Source organism: Pan troglodytes, chromosome 5 (genome assembly GCF_028858775.2).
Source record: "Pan troglodytes isolate AG18354 chromosome 5, NHGRI_mPanTro3-v2.0_pri, whole genome shotgun sequence".
In the NCBI taxonomy this organism is placed as follows: domain Eukaryota; kingdom Metazoa; phylum Chordata; class Mammalia; order Primates; family Hominidae; genus Pan; species Pan troglodytes.
The window spans coordinates 56,600,524-56,624,533 of NC_072403.2; the positions used below are offsets into that span (position 1 = coordinate 56,600,524).

The 24,010-nt window shown below is 34.3% G+C and overlaps 1 protein-coding gene across 1 annotated transcript in view; it reads left to right on the plus strand.

The window, feature by feature from the left end:
• The window catches only part of TFAP2D (transcription factor AP-2 delta), a 60,545-nt gene extending 37,621 nt beyond the window's left edge, over positions 1 to 22,924 (plus strand). The window contains exons 7-8 of the mRNA XM_001149455.6: positions 34 to 147; positions 21,570 to 22,924. Of these exons, the coding sequence (XP_001149455.1) occupies positions 34 to 147; positions 21,570 to 21,789 (334 nt within the window). The 3' untranslated portion in view covers positions 21,790 to 22,924. The remainder of the gene's footprint in view (positions 1 to 33; positions 148 to 21,569) is intronic.
• Positions 22,925 to 24,010: the final 1,086 nt, after the last annotated feature.

The following is a 24,010-nucleotide window of genomic DNA, read 5'->3' on the forward strand; positions in this document are numbered from 1 at the left end:
ATTTCAGTTTTAAATTTGATTCTTTTATTTTAGACAAATCTGTAAAGAATTCCAAGACCTCCTGAGCCAAGATAGATCACCACTGGGATCCTCCAGACCCACTCCAATTCTAGACCTTGACATCCAGAGACATTTAACACATTTCAGGTAAGACTGGTTTTCCAGTTTGCTCAAATTCTTTACTAACCCAGACGCTTGTATTCCTATCACAGTTCTATTTAGAGATACCACTTATATGTTTATATGGTGACTGTCCTAGTCCTTTCAGATGGGCTATAACAAAATACCTTAGACTGGGTAATTTATAAACAACAGAAATATATTTTTTACAGTTCTGAGGGCTGGGAAGTCTGAGATTAAGGTGCCGGCAGAGTTAATTAGACAAAGGCTTGCTCTTTGCTTCAGAGATGGCACCGTCTCCATTTTCTCCCACATGATGAAAGGGCCAAACAAGATCCCCTGGGCTCTTTTATAAGGGCACTAATCCTATTCATGAGGGTTCTGCCCTCATAAGCTAATCACCTCCTAAAGACTCTATTTAATACTATTGCATTGGAGATTGGGTTTCAATATATGAATTTGGAGTGGGGTGGAGGGGACACACATATTCAACCATAGCAGTGATTGACTGAATTTTTTGAAATTCCAAGCTTGTAAAATCAAATTGATAGAATAACGATGCATGAAGCATTTCAGATTGGAAAATTTTATATCTTTATGCATTGTTAGGAAATCATTACTTTACAAAAATGAACAATATTATTTCAAATAATACTTAGCACTTTTGGATGAGGGTTCTGAAATCTTTTAAATTGTTTTTTATCTTGGTGACACAATTGTTTAATGGAAAGATGCCGTGACAGAAATTAACAGGATATCACTGACTGGTTTTCCAGAAGTATGTTAAAAATTTTGATGCAACTAGAAACTGCAAATGGTTCTTAAGTTAGACCACACAAGAGCATGAAATGTATTATTGGAGTCATATGTAACTAACCTGCACATTGTGCACATGTACCCTAAAACTTAAAGTATAATAATAATAAAATAAAATAAAGAAATGTATTATTGGAAGCATATTTTAAATTTCACTTTCTGATGTGTTTTTGGAATGAAGAAAATATTTATCTGGTTAGTTTAGGCCCCATATGGAATGTGAGAAAGAACACGTAATTACTCAGGTGCCTTACATTTTTAAAACTCTAGAATTTTAATGCCTACATGATAGGCATATTGTATCCTTTCTAAGTTATTATCATTTAGTTAAACAATGATAAGGAAAGACTAATACACATTAAATATTAAAATGCTTTCAATACCTGTCAAAAATTGTAAAGCTGTTGAGGAGGGCACTTCATTATATAAAATAACAAGTGTTTAAATAAGTTGAAATTTAGGCTGCAACATCAGAGACAGTTAAATAGAATATTCTATTTTACAATATGTCACAAGTTTCCTCAAGATGTAATAGACGCACATCTCTGAAGACTCAACTTAGGATTTATCTTCCAAAAATGCACAAAATGTAGGATATATTTCACAGGACTTCTCTCCTATCACTCAACTGAGCTAGTGATAGGAAGTGTAATAAAACTGGGGGAAAATAAAAAACCCAGATGCTATGAGCAAAAGGTTTTGGAGTCAAAACCTTTTCAAATCCTTGTATCTGTGAGCCCTTATATATGTAAGCTGGGTTGTTTGGGGTAACTTACCCACTCATTCCAAACCTTAATTTCCTCAGCTTCAAATGGGATAAGAGGCCCTCCATTATATGGTCATAGGTGAGCTAAAATGAGATAAAGAATGTAAAGGAAGCATTTAGTAAATGACGTATCATTTACCTTCACCACCGATCCAAGTTTAAATTTGTCTCCAGCATTACATCTACACAAATATTTTTCACATTTTTGTTTGTGCGCATAATAAAAGGATTTATAATTTTTACAAAAGATCAACTCAGAACTTAATTTTCATTGAGGTTTGATTCTGGATTTAAAGAAGTGTGTTAAATGACAATTTTACTCTGAGAAGGAGCATACTATTAAAGTACAGAGAAATGAGACTCTGTCATGTATGCTAGATTATTTCCAGTTACAGATGCTGAGGCCTTCATCAGATAGTAAGCCATCCTTTTTATGCTCAAAACAAAATAGAGCACCAGTCAAACATCAGCTACGGTGTGAAATAAATAGGCAAAACATTTGTTTCCTTAGCATAGGCACAACTTGCTGATTTGTCAATACGTTAGTCAGTTGCCAACTTAGTGCCACAGAACTCTTTAGAGAAAACTCACTTCAAAACATGAGCTGAGCATTTTCTTTGTGGGCTTTATATGCTCTTATTTACCTCCCCATACAGAATATGGGAACAAGCTGGTGTTACTCAGACTGCAGCTAAATATATGGTAAATGGCTACCCTCACCCCTGGTGAAAAAGAAAGTGAGATTATAATGGGGGTATAAAACTCACAAGATTATATATGGCTTCAGTTTCTTAATCACAATCTCATGCATAACCATATCTTAAAACTTTCTAACACTACATATTTACTTACAATAGTATCATCTATAAAATGTTGATATTATTTATATATTGAATATTTTGAATATTAGAAAGTTATGATTTCCCATTTATTATGCTTTTTAAATGTTTGCCAGAATTGTTATTTTTCTTTAATTGTAGTTAAAATTATTTATTTAGATAAAATCTTCTGATTTCATAACAAAAGTAGTAGGATGATACAAATCGCATAACCAAAGATTTCTTTATAGCAAATTTCCTACTATATCTTTTTCTTAAACTGTGATTAAAAATACATAACATAAAATGTACCATCTTAACCATTTCTAACCAATTCTGTAGTGTCAAGCATATTCTCATTGTTGTATAACCAATCTCCACAACTTTTTTATTTTGTAAAACTGCCTCTGTACCCATTAAACAACTCCCCATCTTCTCCTCTCCCCAGCCTCTGTCAACTACCATTCTGTTTTGTGTTTCTGTGAATTTAACTACCCTAGACATCTCATATAAGAGGAATCATACAGTATTTGCCTTTTTGTAACTGGCTTATTTCACTTAGTGTAATGTCTTCCATGTTCATCCATGTCATAGCATGTGTCAAAATTTTCATCCTTTTAAGGATGCACAATATTTCTCTGTGTGTGTATGTGTGTGTGTGTGTAAGTGTGTATGTGCCTATATATGCCACATTTTGTTTATCGATTCATTCTTTGATGGCAATTGGGTTGCTTCCACTTCTTGACTATCATGACTAGTGCTGCTATGAACATGGATGTGAAAATATCTCTTCAAAATCCTGCTTTCAGTTCTTTTGGATATACACCCAGAAGTGAAATTGCTGGATGATATGGAAATTTTATTTGTCATTTTTTGAGGGCCTCTTCTACCATTTTCCATAGCAGCTATACCACTTTACATTTTCACAATAATGTACAGGGTGTCTATTTCTCCATATCTTCACCAAATAGTAGCCATCCTAATGGGTATGAGGTGATATTTCATTGTTGATTTGCACTTCTCTAATGATTAGTGATGTTGAACATCTTTTCATATGCTTCTTAGCCATTTCTACATCATCTTTGAAAAAATGTTTAAGTTCTTTGCCCACTTTTTGACCAGGTTATTTTTTTTTATTAAGCTGGAGGTTTTTATATAGTCTAGATAGTAACCTCTTCTTAGGTGTATAATTTGCAAATTTTTTTCCATTCTGTACATTTCTTTATTAGTCTGTTGATTGTGTCTTTGGTACATAGTTTTAAATTTTGATGTCGTTTAATTTGTTTATTTTTTACCTTTGTTGCCTGTGCTTTTGGTGTCAAATCCAGGAAATCTTTGTTAAATACAATGCAGTAAAGTTTTCCTGTATTTTTTCTTCTAACAGTTTTACAGCCGTATGTCTTGTTTTGGTCTTTGATTCATTTTGAGTTAATTTTTGTTTATGTTGCAAGGTGAGGGTCCAAGTTCATTCCATTGCATGTCTTAAATTTTATCATTTTAAACAAAAGATACATGATTGGCATTTCCAATTGAAACCCGAAGTGAAGGTTCCTGATGTAGACTGAATTTAAATGTGTGTAATTTCTTTACTGCACATTTATTTAAAAAGGCATCAACAGAATATGTTAACAATAGGATAGCAAAAGTCAGCTTGTTGCTTAGCCTTGAAATATACTCTACTCTTTACAAGTATATTTCTTATACCTGGCTTTATATCAGAATCGCTCTTGAAACTGTAAAAAAAAAATCAAGGATTGGAGGACATATTTAATATTTAAAGATTTGATTCAGTAGTTCTAGGGCTGGACTCAGGTATCTATGTTATTTTTAAAACTCTCAAGTTGATTCTGATAGGTAGGTTTAAGAACCACAGTTCTAGGATATTCCGTAACTATAAGCTTTTTTTCCCCCTTTGGGAGAAGAAAAACTCCAATTCCTTTTTAAAGTGTTACTGAGAATTCTATCAAGTTTTGTATTGTATACTAACATATTAAAAACATTCTACTGGGAGCCCGAGGTGAAAGGATCACTTGAGGCCAAGACGTCAAGACCAGGCTGTGCAACATAAAGAGACTCCATCTCTACCAAAAGTTTTAAAATTAAAAATAAAAATATTCTACCTTGATGATTCTACTTATAATCTGGGTAAACGTGTTAGCATATAGCATGTCTTTTTTATTTTTATTTTATTTTATTTTTTGTGAGAGAGGGTCTCAATCTGTTACCCAGGTTGGAGTGCAGTGGCTCAATCATGTCTCATGTACCCTAGACTTCCTGGACTCAGGTGATTCTTGAGACTACAGGCATGTGCCACCATGCTTGGCTATGTTTTTGTATTTTTTATAGAGATAGGGTTTCACCATGTTGCCCAGGCTTGTTTCAACTTTGTAGGCTCAAGCAATCTGCCCACCTTGGCCTCCTAAAGTGCTGGATTACAGGCGTGTGAGCAACTGTACCAGGCCAAGTGTGTCCCTTTTAAAATTTTCCGCTGACAATGACAACTGTAATTTCGAAAGAACCATTAGCTCAAGAGAAAGATGAATTACGAAGGAGACATATCACATCCAACTTTGAAAGCAGACAATTGTCAGAGTGTGATTTTCCACCATTTTTACTGAATGCTGGCTGGGAAAGAAGTGAAGAGGGAGCGTAATTAGATAGGCATAAAGAATACTCTAATTAATACCATCAACTTGTGTTACTATTTTATTTAGTTAAACCTCCTTACCAATGCAGACCACTTAAAAATATACCTTATAGGTTGGCCGATTTGGTGCCTTGAGAACTGTGGCTTACTTTCAGCAGATTTAATATGTCCAGACAAAGGACAAATAACTACTGCTAGTTTTCCATGGCAGTTGACATATCAGTGTGTTCTGGGAAGCCGTATGCATAGCAGTGACCCTTCTCACAATTCACAGCCTGGAAAGCTTCTTCTTTCCATCAAAATGACAGAAGGCAGACTTATTCATTATTTATAATTTACTGAGTACCATCAACAGTGTGTATTGTTGTAGAGAACACAGCAGACACCACAACACAAACGAGAAGGGGAAAAGATTTGATTGACATCTGCAGAAGACCCCATAGACTCACAGTTCCTGGGAATAGTGGTGGCAATTAGAACAAGGTGGCATGGGGTTTCACGGTCAGAGTAGCCTCAGCTCAGATGGAAACCCAGAGCCCTAACTTTTTTGAAATGTTAGGAATTCCCCTCTTTGAGATTTCAGGAAATCTTATAATTTTCCCGTTTGTCTCTCATGTTCTCATAATCTCCTTGAATCTGAAGTCAAACAAAAGCACATTTGACAGTGTAATAAGAAATTAGACTATCTTGAAGGCTCAGTCCAGGGAAGACACCCTGTCCAAAAGATGAGAAAACTTTTTTTCTCAGCATGTACCTTGGGAGGCTGAAGTTTTGTTGTTTGCGTTATTTCTAGTAGAATTATTATTTATTGTTTCTACTATGTTAATGGCAGATAGTGAAAAGATGACTAGAGGATTATCCCATTCTTTAGAACTTCTAAAGTGGAGAATAATTATATGTATAATTATTCTATATATATAGAATATGTATATCTATATATTCTATAATATAGATATATATATCTATATATTCTATAATATAGATATGTATATCTATATAGAGAATATAGGTAATTATTCTATATAGAGAGAATACATGTAATTATTCTATATATAGAATATATATAATTATTCTCTCTATATAGAATATATATAATTATTCTATATATAGAATATATACAATTATTCTATATATAGAACATATACAATTATTCTATATATATAGAATATATACAATTATTCTATATATAGAATATATATAATTATTCTATATATAGAATTATAATAAATATTCTATATATAGAATATATATAATTATTCTATATATATAGAATTATAATAAATATTCTATATATAGAATTATAATAAATATTCTATATATAGAATATATAATTATTCTATATATAGAATATATAATTATTCTATATATAGAATATATAATTATTCTACATATAGAATATATATAATTATTCTATATATAGAATATATATAATTATTCTATATATATAGAATATATATAATTATTCTATATATATAGAATATATATAATTATTCTATATATATAGAATATATATAATTATTCTATATATATAGAATATATATAATTATTCTATATATAGAATATATATAATTATTCTATATATATAGAATATATATAATTATTCTATATATATAGAATATATATAATTATTCTATATATATAGAATATATATAATTATTCTATATATATAGAATAATTATAATTATTCTATATATAGAATATATATAATTATTCTATATATATAGAATATATATAATTATTCTCTATATATAGAATATATATAATTATTCTATATATAGAATATATATAATTATTCTCTATATATAGAATATATATAATTATTCTCTATATATAGAATATATATAATTATTCTCTATATATAGAATATATATAATTATATATAAATATATAAACTTATAATATACAAGAGTGATGCTACAATAGAAGATTAAGCATACTGGTAATTTTTCCTGGGGAAATAAGGAAATTTCATCTTTTTATCCATAGTACCTAGCGAATAGTATGTATGCAATAAATATATGTAAATAAATGTAGATTATAATAATATCTCAATTGGGTCCTGTGTATATTCTCCACTGGTTCATTCTCAGGGCCATGATGTTTTAATTGGACGATGGACTAGGGAAGTAAAATGATCAATGTGCTTAATTCTCCTACTTAACTCATAAATTATCCTGACAGCCTACCTTCTCAGAAATATACCCTCTTACTACTGCCTAGGGAAATAAGGAATGTATAGACAGTCCCAGACATTTGTGTGCTTGCTGGTGATTAAATTTTCTTCATTGATTCTCAGTGTTGGAAGGCCCCTAACATTTCCTACTCTCCTTCAATATTTAGACCTCCTCTCCAACGTCTCTGTCAAGTTATCATCCATCTCAAGCTTGGAAACTCTCAATAATAGACTGCTCTCTATCTTTGACAACTCTATTAAAAATGCCTTCCTTCCATTTCCCAATGTCCCACTTCTTGTGGGCTTTACAGAGTTACTTTCATCCTGGTTCCCTCCCACTTTCTAAAGGCAGTTCTTTTGTCTTCCCTAGTTTTCTCTTCAAGGGTTATTCATTCCCATTTCCTTCAGGGTTCCACATATGACATGCCTTACAGTCAACTCAACTGGTATTTTCTGATTGCTCTGTTCTTGGCAACACGCTGAAGAGCGGATATTTGTCTCTACTTAAATGTGAGCATGTTTAGTTTTCTCCAAGAAGCCTAAAGTGTGCATAGTTTTTGTTTTTTGTTTTTATTTTGTTAAATTTTCTTGAGATGGAAAAGTGGCTGGGAAGGTCATCAATGGTGGGCAGTTTTCTTCACCAAGCATTCTTTAGTGTGAGAAAAGAAACAATGAAATTTCAATTAAATCTGTAATCTCAAAAGCAAGGGTCAGCAGATATGAGTTAGGGGAGATCTTTCTTGCTAAAACTGGATTTTTACAAGGAAATGCAAAGATGGGCCTAGGAGAAGGTTCAGAAGCCTGCCTAAAGTTTACTCAAGCAATGAATCTTTGTCAGGAGACACATACATTAAAGCATCCATGGCAGGGCTTTTGATGAATTTTTATGGATTTTTAGATTTAGCACATAGGAGACTAGTGGTTAAAACAATAGAAGCCAGAGGTAATTTTTTCTAATTAGAAGTTGGAAACATGACCCTGTAATAACTACATGTGTGAATAATTGGCTTTGGGGAACACATACATTGTGGAAGAGTTTGGTTAATTTTTATTTAAATATTGTCTATCTTTGTTGAGCTATGGACTGGAGAGAAATCCACAGAGAGACAATATGGCATGGTGGGAAGCACTTGGGATTAATTGTCAGGGGATCTAACTCAGTCTCCACTTGGTTACCAGCTAGATGTGTGGATTTAGAATAGGCATTGCACCCGTGTGACCTCTGCATGTTCATGAGTCAATGCAGTTAAGCTGGGTGATCTCTAAGGTTCTTTCTAGACCAATAATATTTTACTCCATTCTGAATTTACTGATTCATTTTAAATCATTACTTATGCTGAGTTTCTATATCATCTCATATCTGCTTTTTATGTTTTCTCAACTTGTTCATCTTAAAACATCAACAGTTCGATAAAATTCATTTTAAAAAGCTTAGCATTTTCATTCCTCTATTCCAAACAGAAAATACATCTGATAGGGAGAAATGTAACAAGATGTAACAAATGTACCCCTGTAAAAATCTCCATTCTCATATGTAAAAATTATGGTGCAGGCATCAAATGATATCACTTTCAAGAAGCTGACTTGGATGTAATTGATTGTAGTCTCTTCTAATGTATGTGCAATGATTTTTATTTTAGCCTGCTTTGCTAATGAGCTGAACTGAGGTAAAATGGAGTCACAAGGACCCATTCATTCCCCTTTGGGACCTCGAAGTAAGTGGCTGAGAAGAACAGAAGGAATGTGACTTTAGGGCAGTGGATGAGCACACATCTCCCAATCTGACAGAGATTCAGGGTAGTCATAAACATATTTCCCCAAATTGAGCTTCATAGAGCACTAGTCAGTCCTATGAGATGCTCTCTGAAAGTGTTTCATGGCCAAGTGTTTTTTTGGTTAAAGAAACCTTAATTATTATACCTACCTTGAAGTATGACAATGCATATTGGCATACCAAAGACTCCCAGAACCCTTTTTGAAAGGAGGTAATACTTAGCCACAGTTTCTAAAACTTGATCATGAAAACTGTTTTTAAATCTCAGAGTACATATTAACATTACATAAAACTAAGATTCCGCAGAAGGTCTTGTGGGAAATGCTGCAGAAGTTTATCATCCTCTTTTTCCCAAGGAGGAATGCAGACATAATAGTTAGGCATTATTTCTTGGTCCTAAGGAGACATACTGATTTTTTTCTCTGCATTTAAATGGAATGAGGGTTGTTTAAAAAATACTGATGCTTTGGATTCATCCCAAACCAACTAAATCAGGGTCTTTGAGGTGGGACAGATACGTTACTATTTTTGAAATAAGCTTTGTGAGTGATTTCTTCTATGCATCTAGGGTTGAGAACCACCAACTGAAGAAACCACAGAACATTTGAGAGTGTTGTCAAGGTTTTGCTTAATGAGTAGATGTCAATGATTCTTCACCACCAGAGAACTAGATACTTTAATTGTGTATCTTAATTAAATTCCATTTTAAAAGTACTTGGGACCATGAGATAAGATAATCTATGTAGAAAATAAGCATCATCAACTGGTTTCACCTTTCATCTGCTTTCTGAATCATTTAGGCTACAGAGAATAGATGCCATTGAGTTCTGGAGGATAAGACCCAGTTACATGCCCCATGGTAAGGGTCTCTCTCCATGGCCTACATTTAGAAGTTGTGCTGCTTTAGAGATAAAGTGTCTAATACTCAGAGCCGTGAGAGGAAGTAAGGTTGGGCAGAGAAGACCTAGAATTCTTTGCTGTTGTTGTTGAGGGTCTGTTCCCCAGACTCCCTCTCTACTGGCTGTTCTCATGAGTAGAAGGCACTTATCTAGTGGCCACCTAACACTGTAGTGAGATTATAGACTGCACTTGGACCTAAGCCTGTGATAACTGAATAATCTTAGAGGGAAGGAAAAGGAGATTTGTCTTCCATTTAAATCTTACCGTTTGCATCCTTCCTAGAGGGCTAAAAGCAGAACTGAGTGACATCGGTATGCAATTCTAGAAATAAAAAGATTAGTGATAGTAAACACCCATTGAAATGATGCAACATAACAAAATAATAGGAATAATAACCCAAACACCATTTCAACCTTCACACACACCAAAAAAAAAAAAAAAGGTGGGGGAGAAAAAAGCTTGCTTGCTTTTTCAGGTAAAAAGTTGAAACTTTATAAAATGAAATTAGCTTTTAGTCAAATTACTTAAATGATGATGGCAGGCTATTTTCTCTTGATTTTCAGTCTTCTAGTTTGTAGCACAATAGTGTCTATTACCTCCAGCTTTTTGTACCCCAAAAGAAAGCTAGAAAAATTTATCTATGGTTGGCAGACACAACTGAGTGATCTAATCTTCAGTGACAAATACTAAAGAGACTTTCATTTCCTTTATAACACATATTGAATCAGTGTTTGCTTAGTAGGTAGAAAGGTGCTGGATACCAGGCACAACTCTTGCCAAGATAGGAAGAATTCAGGAGAGGATTCCATAGAAGGTTGCTTCAGGCTATGTTTTAGAAAATTGCTTTACTGGTCTAATTTAAATTAGTTTAGACAAATCAATTAAAGTAAAGATAAAGCATTTTTGAAGGACAATTAGAATAATATGGACACAGCTTTGTAGCATTTATCTAACATACAATTAAGCTAGTGAAATGTAAACTATACTTACTTAGATTAGAGAAAGTAAAATACTTCTTATTCCTCTAACATTCAGATTCCTATACTAGCTTACATTCTAAGTAAGAACTGAAGCTTTGGAGATTTTAAGGATAAATGTAGGTAAGGCCTTGACCATGAGCAAGAAATGCACTTAACCAGGGATTATAAGGTGTGAAGAGAAGTTTGTGAAATTCCTATTATATGGAATTTTCTGATAGGTCCTCATCATTAATGCAAGCAATTTCTAAGTATAAACACTGTCCAAGTTAAAAATGGGTTGTTGCTACCACCTTATTAGTAAAACCACACAGGGAAAAAGAAGAAAGGATTAAAGTGTATTTTCTTTCCAACAGCAGTCTCTTTTCTTCCATCCTCTATTCTACCTCTTCTCTTTCATTTCTGAGCCTCAATTTCTACACTTTTGACACCCACTGTTAAGAGAATACAGTTTGAATGGTTGCAATACATTTCCATGTAAAAAGTTATAGACTATATCAGTAAAACATTCAGGTCAAGGCCACTGGTCAAGAAGAAGATGCCATTTTACAAGTCCACAGGTGCACACACACTCTTTCTCTCTCTTTCACACATATATGCATACACATACACACAAACACACTACACACACGAGTGCAAAATCTCCCTAGGAATGGCTACTCTACCCAGTGGTATTCTTCAAATCATTGAAATGTAAACACTTAGGGAAGAAACCTGACACTTAAGAGGAAAACAGAAAAGTAGAGCTTCACCTCTGAATTCAGTAAACAGTTACCTCCTTCCTGAACTGAGCCAATTTGAGGAGATGGTTTATGTTGCAAAAAAGGTGCTTTAGAGAATGTTAATTGGGAGGTCTAGCAAAATAGGAGCTTTTAAAACCATGAATAAAATTAGGAAGATGACTGTTAAATATAAGTTACATTTTCCCTAACATCAGGTGCCGTAAACTACACTAGTCTGAATTTTCTCAGCAGGTGATGGTATTGTTCACAGTCAGTTGTCAGAGCCTTTCTGCTCCTCAGTGTGAAATTAGTAATAGGAAAATGAAATCAATGAGCTGTAATCTAGTTAGAGACAGAGAGAGACAGAGAGAGAGAAAGAAAGAGAAAATGAATGAGAATATAGTCCAAGGTAGATGTAGTGTCTAAGTCCGCCTAGCTGTGCTCCAAACCTCAAATTTTGACCTTTGCCTTTTTAGTTTAGACTTTACTGATTTCATAAAGCTCTTTCCTATGAATAGCCCTTGAGTCAGATCTTCTTCTTAGTATATCGCAACACTAATTTGCTTTTTACCCAAGTGGACATGTTTTCCTTAATCTCCCCTAAATTTCCTATCATCGATTTTGGCCCAACAATTAAGCTGTCTATCACATTAAGGTTTTTCAGAACTTTGGTTCTGTTATACAATGCAGGAACTTTCCTCTTTATTTTAATACCAGCCATTAAGCTAAAAATCTATGATGCCTTCAATCACATTGTTAATTAATGTGTCCAGCAGAGTGGGATTAATGACAGCCTTGCAGCACTCCACAAGAGACATCTTTCAAGGTTGACAACTGCCCTTACATCCACACTTTGGGTGTCATTGTACAACCAGCTGTGAATTTCCCTTACTTTGCTGTTATCTAGCTTACCTTCCTCCTCCCCTCCAACTTTTCTTACAGTATGTGGGGAGACTTTGTCAGGTGCATTGCTGAAATCCTGCACTCAATTATATTGCTACTGCTCTAATAACTCATTTATAAAAGGAAATACACTTACTTTATTACATATCTTACTAAATCCATGCAGCATTTCAGTGATTACTTCTACTTTTTAAATACTAACACTTCAGCTTTTTAATAACCCATTGTGAACAAATTGTCATAAATCCATTCAATGGAATACTTACCAGCAATAAAAAGAAACAATATATTGATAAATACAACATAAATGAATCTGAAAATTATTATACTAAATGAAAGAAGCCAGTCATGAAAGTCTATAGACTTCATGATTCAGTTTATATGAAACTCTGGGGAAACGTGAAAATTATAGGAACAAAAATGAGAGCAGTGATTGCCAGGAGCTGGGGCTTGGGAGAGTGAATTGACCGGCAAACACACGAGAAGCTTTTTGGGTAATGGTGGTAGTTACACCACTGTGTGGGCTTGTTAAATTTCAACCAACTGTAAGCCTGAAAAGGGTAAATATTACTATATGCAAATTCAATCTTGATAAATTCAAATTTTGAAAATATCCCATTACAGAAATGTGTTAGACTAATTACATATAATTTAATAACCCAGAGTTTCTAAAATCTTTTTTCCTCCTGCTTTAACTATTAAGGCATGTCTCTCTGTTTAATTGTACTACTTTATGTCCCATCTTCCAGGATTTCTCAAAGATTAAAGATTACCTAACAACTTCATTGTCTCTGAAACATGTGCTTGTGTTTTCTTTGTCCATAAATAGGTGATTTCTAGACTTAAAAAAAGGTCTCAATTTTATTTATTATTCTATTGCCAGCTTTAAAGATTGAGCTCTGAAAAGAAAGCAAAGAATTATTTAATCTTTCATATGCTAACAGAATACTCTTCCCTGCAAACATTAGGCCTATCTGCACTATTCCTTTTTCTCATTCTTGGAACAAAACTTTGAAACAAAACCCTACAAATCTGGGCATCAAAGATTCCCAAATGAAACCAAGAAACATTTAGCTATTCATTAATTCAATTATTACATACACTGCTGTGCAATATATCCATGCAATGAAACTACATTTATATCCCTTTAATCTATAAAAATAAAAATAAAGGAATTAGTATTGTAATTAAAATAAACATAAATAAAACCGTTTAAGGAAAAAATGTCACTCCAGAAACTGGTGTCCCCACTCCTTCTTCCCCAGGCTAGACGCCTCCTGGAGGTGACTAATACCTAACTGCTGGCAGATAATGTCAGGTGAAGTATGCATTGATAATAATAGTTTTCCGTCTCAGACCTGTTTATTTTCTTACCAGCTTTATTGAGGTATAATTGACAAATACAAATAATATATATTTAAGATGCAGGATATAATGATTTGATATATATTGTGAAATGATCACAACAATCAAGTTAATACATCCATCACCTCACATAGTTACATTTTGGGTGTGTGTGGTGACAACACTTAAGATATACTCTCTTAATTATATCTTGAATATATATAATTTTCAAATATATAATGCATTATTCTTAACTATAGCCACCATGCTATACAGTAGATCCCCAGAACTTATTCATCTTATTACTGAAAGTTTGTACCTTTTGACCAACATCGCCCCATTTCTGTCACTTCTTAGCCTCTGACAACCACCCTCTACTCTGTTTTTATGGTTTGGCTTTTTTAGATTTCACATATAAATGACACCATACAGTATTTGTCTTTCTGTGTCTGGGTTATTTCAGTTAGCATAATGTCTTCCAGATTCATTCATGTTGTCAAAATGGCAAAATTGCCTTCTTTGTTATGGCTAAATAATATTCCATTTTATATACATCTTGACTATTAGAAATAATCCTGCAATGAACATGGAGTTTAGATATCTCTTTCAGATACTGGTTTCATTTCCTTTAGATATATACCCAGAAATGGGATTGCAGGATCATGTTGTCATTCTAATGTTTAAGTTTTTGAGGAACTTTCATAGTGTTTTGCATAATGGCTGTGCCAGTTTGCTTTTCCACCAACAGTGTGCAGGGTTCCCTTTTATCTACACCCTCACCACCACTTATTTCTCAGCTTTTTGAAAATAGCCATCCTAACAAATGTGAAGTGACATCTCATTGTAGTTTTAATTTGTGTATCACTGATTAGTGATGTTTAGCATCTGTTCATATACTTACTATCCATTTGTATGTCATCTTTGGAAAACTGTATGTTTGTGTCCTAAGCCCATTTTAAATATCAGGTTATTTGTTTTTTTTTTCCTATTGAGTTGCATGACCTCCTTATATATTTTAGATACTAATTTTTGTACCAAATGGATGGTTTGCTAATATTTTCTCCCATTCCATGGGTTGCCTTTTCATTTTGTGATTGTTGCCTTTACTGTGCAGAAGTGTTTTTCATTTGACCTAATCCCATTTCCCTATTTTTGGTTTTGTTGCCTGTGCTTTTGGTGTCATATCCAAAAAATAATGCCAAGACCAATGCCAAAAATATTTTTCCTTCTAGGAGCTTTATAGTTTTGGTCTTTTATTATGTTTCAGTTTTTAATCAATTTCAAGTTCATTTCTGTGTATGGTGTATGGTGTAAGATAAGGATCCAATTTTACTTTTTTGCATGTGGATACTCAGTTTTTCTAGAACAATTTATTGAAGAGACCATCCTTTTCCCATTGTGTATTCATTAAGATCTTGTCAAAGATTAGCTTACTACATATATGAGGGTTTGTTTCTAGACTCGTTCTGTTCCATTGGTCTATGTGTCTGTTTTTATGCCAGTACTATACTGTTTTGATTACTATAGCTTTGTAATATAATCTGAAATCAGTAGCATGATATTTTCATCTTTGTTCTTGTTTCTCAAGATTGCTTTGACTATTTAGGGTCTTTCATGGTTCCCAATGAATTTTAGTGTTGTTTTTCCTATTTGTGTGAAAATGCTGTTTAAATTTTGGTAGGGGTTGCACTGAATCCATAGATTGGTTTTAGTATGGACATTTAAAAAAATTAATACTTCCAATCCATGAACACAGGTTATCGCTTTCCATTCATTCGTGCCTTCTTTAATTTCTTTCATTAGTGTCTTATAATTGTTAGTATACAGATCTTTAATCCTCTGTGGTTAAATTTATTCCTAAGTATTTTATTCTTTTTGATACTATTTATTACTTTTGATACCATGAGATTGCTTTCTTAATTTCTTTCTTAATTTTTCACATAGTTCACTGGTACTGCTTAGAAATGCAACTGATTTTTGTATCATGCAACTTTATTGAATTCATTTATTATAACAGTTTTTCACAGAGTCTTCAGGATTTTCTAAAATCATATCATCTGCAAACAGAAACAATTGAACTTTTTCCTTTCTGATTTGGATGCTTTTTATTTCTTTCTGTTGCCTAATAGTTCTGTCTAGGACTGCCAGTACTATGTAAAATAGTAATAAAAGTGGTAAGAGTGGGCACCGTCTTCTTGTTCCTGATCTTAGAGGAAAAGTTTTCAGCTTTTCACTATTGAGTATGATGTTAGCTGTAGGCTTGTCATATATGGTCTTTATTATGTTGAGGAACATGATTTACCACTTGTAGTAAAAATCTGATATACCTGGATTGTCAGTTATGCTCTGGCTACCAATGTTATTCCCATTCCTCTTCCTCACTTTGTGACTGAGAGTTTAGCCTCACCTGTTTTCTTCCCATTGTCCCCTCTGTGCTATAGTTTTACATTTGTTTGGGGATTGTTACTTCTTTCTCCCAGGAATTTTATTTAAGTCCTCTCATCACTTTGGCAAGTTTCTATCCTTTGGAAGTAACACACCTGTTTTTCAGGCATGAGGAAACTAATCTCTTTTTCATCAGTATCATCAAAGAAATTGTGAGTTTCTTTGAGTGGAATTTCAATTGGCTGAGAGAGGGAGGACACACAAACACACACAAATAGGAATAATGGTCATGTTTGGGTATTAAAAAGAGATAAGCTTGAGATAAACTTTGCAAAAATAAGGTAATAGAGCACGTGATTACATAGGGTGAAGGAAGGCGACCTGGGAAACATTAAGAAAACTGATATGACCTGTGAATCCTCTATAGTCACTGTTCTTTTACAAATGTAGCATAGACATGACTTATCTAACACAATGCAAGTTGTCTCCAGGGCCTCATTGAGGATAGAGTTTTAGAATTTAGAATTTAAGTAACTTCTATATTTTGACTGCCTATTTCAAACCATCATGGGCCATTTAACCCTGGTGATATTTGCATGTGAAATGCACTCTCATCAGTAATCTGGTGAAATTATGTGCAAATGCCAAGGGTAACTTAAATATCAAACCTGTAACTGAAAAATATTCTCCAAAGTTGAAAATCATCTCTATTGTCAAAGAGTTTGAAGATTTGACTATAGTTCGTTACCTTGCAGGTGACCTTAGTCTTATTTATTTATTTATTTTTTTCCTGTCTAGGATCAAAAGTCAGACCTTCTATTTCTAATTTTCTTTTCTTTTTTTTTTTTTTGGAGATTCTACATTATTCCTCTCTCCTTTTCTTTTTTCTCTCCCTTTTTTTTTTTTCTTTTGAGATAGAGACTTGCTTTGTTGCCCAGCCTGGAGTGCAATGGTGCAATCATAGCTCTTTGTACTCTCAGGTTCCTGGGCTTAAGTGATCCTGCCACATTGGCATCTCAAGGCTCTGAGATTACAGGCATGAGCCACTGAACCCAGCCCCCTCCTTTTCTGTATGTCACTGTGAATGAGATACACACCTATTTTTCTGGATGACTGGGGCTAAAAGAATAGCATGATGTTCCCAGAACTTTTTAAAACAAACTGTGATTGCACACTTCTTTTTACATTATTGTAGTACATTAGATTACTTTAATTATTTGGGGTTCATAAATTTCACTGAAAACTGCTAGAAAAGAATCTTTGCCTTACATTTATTATCATTCTGTGCAGTGTGCTATGCATATTTTTAATATGTAGGTAATGTTAAATTAGGTAATTAACAAAATTTACATAATGTTTTTCATATTGAAAGATGACCTTTCAGGTCATGAAAGTCAAAATGACTTTTTTTTATATTGAATATCCTTCAATTGATTTTAGAGTTCTTTGTTGAACGAAGTGCCTTTTTTTTTTTTGAGACAAAGTCTCCCTCTGTTGCCCAGGCTGGAATGCAATAGCACGATCTTGCCTCCGCCTCCTGGGTTCAAGCGGTTCTCCTGCCTCAGCCTCCTGAGTAGCTGGGATTACAGGCATGCACCACCACACCCGGCTAATTTTTTTTGTATTTTTAGTAGAGACAGGGTTTCACCAGTTGCTCAGGCTAGTCTCGAACTCCTGACCTTGTGGTCTGCCCGCCTTGGCCTCCCAAAGTGCTGGGATTACAGGCATGAGCCACTGCGCCCAGCCCTGAAGTGGTTTTTCAACTTCCATAACCTGTGTCCATGTCCTTGATTTTAATAACACCATAAAGATGTTATACTCTTAAATTGAAGCTTAGAGTTGGAAAGAACCTAGCAGATGTTCTTGTTAGACTACTGTCATTTTACAAGGCTAAATAACTTCCTCCAAATCACGAAGTGCCTGACGTCAAAGCCAGTGTGAGGACTTGGTACACTTGGTTCTCAATCCAAGGCAAAGATGACAATGCAGACTGCTAATGATCAGATCCATATTTTGGAACAAGAAAGCCCATCAGTCAAGAAGTGATACCAGCTTAAGAGGAATCTTTAAATATGGAAACAGCTCTTTTCTCAAAGTGGATAATAAAAGCATTTATATATAACTACCTACCTGTGCTTGATTTTTAAAAACCCTGCTCTTAGGCAGGAAAGTGAGTAAAAAGCATCTGATTTTACCAGCCATCAAGGCTGTCCAAGTACAAAGTTAAGTCAGAGGAACTGAGCTAAAACTGCCCACAGAAAATGTGATTTCTCAGAGAAAAATGTACCCTCAGCCTGGGAGGAACATAAGTACAGAATATCCAATTTCTCAGGCAAATTATTTAACTTCTCTGGGACTCAGTTCTTCGTCTGTAAAATGGAAATAATATTATCTAGTTCTTAGTGTTGTAACTAGAATTATATGAAGTGATACAGATAAAAAACTTAGAACAGGACTTGACATATGTTCAGAACTCAAAAATTAGATATTAACTTCAATAATACCCTGTGAAACTAAATAATATTGTATATTCTGCTATAGATGAAGAGGTGAGTCACAACAAAGAGGACATGCCAATATAGAAGAAAATTTAAAAAGGAGCTCTAAACAGGAATAAAACATGAGAAAAGAGACAGTTTGTGCCTGGGGTCAAATATCTGGACATTAATGGTTGGCTTTACCCAGTTCTTTTTGTGGGTATCACCATGATTAATTCTTCCACCACTCCAACAATTCCATTTGTTGTCCAAGATCCCAGATAGATTTCAAATTATTTGGCTTCCCCTCTAGTTGTCTCATTGTAGAAATAGAGCTTAAATTATTTTTCCTGTTTGGCAATGCAAGACCTTGTAGCAGAGGTGTGGATATAGTAGTTGAGCAGTGATGATGTCTTACACCACAAACTTTGGTGCAGATAATTGCCCAAGCATTGGCCATTGTTGTTTCCCACATAATCAGAGATTGGAATTTTCTTTTTTCTTTTTAATATATGTTAACTATGATGGAGGCTCAGGGAAAACTTTGTAATATATTCAGAAGAAAGATGGTAACAACCTATGGAATAATGAGGGACATGCAGAAATTTTACCCTCTACCCAGAAAATATACCCAGCCAACAATCTCTATCATTTATCTAAGACTTTGTTTAGATCTGCATCCTCCTGAGCCCTTTGCGTAGACTAATAAAAACAACAACCCCACATGGTAGATCTTACTATTACCTCCACTGAGGCATATTAATAGGCTGCCTTAAACCCCAAATCCTTCATTTGTATTATTATAAAATATTATTATTTTTGCTGTTAAAGATTATGTAACTTAAGAAAGAAAACTATAGGTAGCTAAAATATTGTGAAGGGTGGTATATCTGATTCAAAAACTACTAATGTCATAATAACAGTTACAAGCTAGGACTTTAGCAGTTAATGGCTTTATTAAATGTACTATACACATATGCACAATGTTGTATATATATATATTATAACATGGGCATACTATGTGACAAGGATGTTTTTCTATATTATTATGAGACATAGGAAGCAAACTGGTAGTGTCACTTCGGGACAGTTAACATAAGTGAACAATCTGGGTAGCTTCTGTTCACAAGAAGACTAAATCTACAGTTATGTGTTTGTTCAACCAAAGATGACATTTGTCGTGGTTGGAAGAACTACCTATGCTGAGGTTACCATAACATTCCTTATATTTGCTTATTAGTTTTTGTTATTAGCTAATTAGTTAGTTTTCGGGACCTAAATGTTGGGTGGCTTACATAAGACAGGGTTTTATTTCTCTCTCATTTAGGAGTCTGGAGATGAATAGGTTCCTTCTAACTTGTTTTGTCCCTACCACCTAAGCGATTATCTACATAGGGCATAGCTACCCTTTTAAGCAAGTGGGAATTGCATGTATCACTTCTCTTTATGTTACATTGTGGGTAGGTTAAGTCCCATGTCCAAAACTCACTGCAAAAGAAGCTTGGAAATGTAGTCTCCAGCTGGATGGCCATATGCCCAGATTAAAGTGCATTACTATGGAAAAGGAGAATGAAGTCAGAGGGACAGCTAGCCATGAGGCACACTCAGCCAATTATGATTTCTTCATGTGTAGTCTATGCCATATATGCCATTCTTGAAAGCAAGATATTTCCACACATAGAATCTAAAGGTGTGTTTTCCAGCTACTTCTTAATGGGGTGGAGAATCAAGTCATGTGTTAAATATTTAGACTTGGTAATAATTAGTGTGTATCAATCAAAACCACATAGAGATACCATCTCACACCACTTAGAATGGCAATCATTAAAAAGTCAGGAAACAACAGGTGCTGGACACGATGTGGAGAAATAGGAACATTTTTACACTGTTGGGGGGACTGTAAACTAGTTCAACCATTGTGGAAGTCAGTGTGGCGATTCCTCAGGGATCTAGAACTAGAAATACCATTTGACCCAGCCATCCCATTACTGGGTATATACCCAAAGGATTATAAATCATGCTGCTATAACGACACATGCACACGTATGTTTATTGCGGCACTATTCACAATAGCAAAGACTTGGAACCAACCCAAATGTCCATCAATGATAGACTGTATTAAGAAAATGTGGCACATATACACCATGGAATACTATGCAGCCATAAAAAATGATGAGTTCATGTCCTTTGTAGGGACATGGATGAAACTGGAAACCATCATTCTGAGCAAACTATCGCAAGGACAAAAAGCCAAACACTGCATGTTCTCACTCATAGGTGGGAATTGAACAATGAGAACACTTGGACACAGGAAGGGGAACTCACACACTGAGGCCTGTCATGGGGTGGGCGGAGGGGGGAGGGATAGCATTAGGAGATATATCTAACGTAAATGATGAGTTAATGGGTGCAGCACACCAAGCTGGCACATGTATACATATGTAACAAACCTGCACATTGTGCACATGTACCCTAGAACTTAAAGTATAATAAAATATATATATATAAATAATAATTAGTGCATATCAACTCTATTAACGACGAGTCTTCCAAACTGGTCCTACATTTCTTACATAGTCAAGAGCAATACCTTCAACTGTGTTGTATCTTCCACAATGCTTAGCATCATTTAGGAACACAATGAATACCTGTTTAATTGAATGTTCTGAATTATATGGAGAGATTTGCTATTTCACATGATACTGCAAATCATTCACCTCTTTTTTCCTATCACTTCTCATTTCCAGTTTGATCACTCATGGCTTTGGGACTCCGGCAATATGTGCAGCTCTAAGCACTTTCCAAACAGTTCTCAGTGAAATGCTGAACTACTTGGAAAAACACACTACTCACAAGAACGGCGGAGCGGCGGATTCTGGCCAAGGACATGCCAACTCGGAGAAAGCTCCCCTGCGGAAAACTTCAGAGGCTGCCGTGAAAGAGGGCAAAACAGAAAAGACAGACTAGCTACATCAAACAGAATCTATTTCCAGAGAGTCTTGCTGCTGATATTTTTTCTAATATATATATGATTGAGGGTGACTAATCTTCAGTGGACCAAATCTCTACCCTTCCCCAACCCTCCATAAAAAACAAAAATGGAAATGAAAAATGAAACAAAAAAGGACAAAACCAAAAAAAAAAGAAAAAAAAAGGAAAACAGCAGTGTAACTGTGTGATGAAATTGTCACCTTTTAATTTTATGTTATGATAAACTCCTTTGTGCACGTAACTTATTGTCTGAATTATATACATCACAGTTTTTAAGCACTTCTGGACTTTGGAGAGGCAGCACATGCTTTTTCACATCTAACTGATGCACTTTCTTACCCAACTATGTAGGTAGGGATCAGAAAGCATAACCAAACTGGAATCCACCACCAGTACTTACAGCTCCAGTCTTTCTCGACTTAACTCCCTTTAACTGAAGAGTGCCTCATTCCACTAAATAGATCAATCTGGAAATTAGTCTATTAATAAATGTTTGGGTAACTGAAAAGGGCAGTTATGAATCTGTGAATTGACAACAGATCTAAAAATTTTGATCACCCCTAGCCCACTTAACTACCAGTGCCTTGGCGGTATTTAAAAATTCCAGGAAACTCTCTCCTATCTATGACATTCCCACCTAATCCCAGGTCCATTTTACCCCACCCCAATAGCTAAGAAGATACTGGAAAAGTATATTACCCAAGGGATAAGAGATAAACTCTTCCATCCATTCTCTTCACATCACCAACCTAGCAATTCAAGAAAACAGACCCACTGCATTTAGTGGGTCAGGGCAGGATGGATATAGGAAAGAGTAGCTTTGCCTCTGTTGGGCTCCTGATGGAAAGCAGTGGCATTGTTTTGCCTGGAAAAGCATGGGAATAGGAACAGTGATCTTTCTGGGAAGTCCTGCTTCTCAGAGATGGGAGAAAAGAACAGGGACCTAGGAGAGGCCCCTGGAAGTGCTGGTGGCCAATGATTGTATGGTTAAGATGAGAGCCTTCCTTTTTCTGCTTTTGTGCTTCTTCTACCTGCCCGATGGCTGTATTCTAAACCTTTAGAGGCACAAAAGCATTCAGGTCTGTGTTCAATAAAGAAAACAGAAACAGTGATCAGAGAAAACTTTTGCTTTTAAGATGCTTTCTTTTTTCATAGCTTGTTTTTATAACTTCATTGTCCTTTAGTTAAGACACTGAAAACAAGAGGTTCCTGGCTGCAAAGGCAAGGGGCTAATTGAATGAAAGTTTGGTCCGTATAAACCTGAATGTGTCAAGAAACCTGATTGGTATCACATTGTACTAACCTTTCTACTATTAACAATTCTCAAACTTCTAGGCCAATAAAAATGTAGGTCATTGTCTATGTAAAAGGAAAAAAAGAACTCTTTTATTAATGTGTGGACTCCTGACAGTTTAAGATGAAAACATTCTCCTCTCATTAACATATTTAATTACTTTTTAAAAGCCTCTATCATATTATAACCCCATGGGAAATATTAGTATTATTTTTAATTGAGGGGAAATAGCTCAAGAGTTTTCATGTAAAGATCACAAAAACTATTTTTACCTAACAATAATTCTTAAAAATTATTTGACCTTGATCTTCAATCTTGTACAGAAAAGTAGAACCATACCAATGAAAAATTAAAATTTCTAGCCTAAATTTAATTAACAGAAAACACTACTAAGGAATTCCGTAACAGAAGAGCTTAAAATAAAGAAATGTGAAATAATGAATTGTGATTTCATGTGTTTAGTTTCATTTTTAAAATTTTTCTATTATTCATGGCTTAAATTTTTTTTGAAATAAAATAGAATAAAGCCAAAATTCTGCCGCAGTTCCAAATTTTCTCACAAAATATATGATTTAATCTTACATGATATTTCCCATATTGTAAAATATACACATGAAATAAAAATGATCAATATTTCAGTTTAATAAGTAATAGGAAAGTTATGTACAGATAATGTGGACAATTACTTCCTCAATTAAATTTCCACATTAACTTGCTTTTATTCTATTTATTATTAACAATACATATGTATTTAATATGGCATTTTGATATGCATATCTGCTAGGTACTTTATGTAGTTATATACCATGTCAAATGTTCAACAATAATCAGACAAAAAATTAGATCTGGCTTATATTACCAGCTTACTTTTTCACCTTTAGCTGTGACTAGTTGGCATTCTAA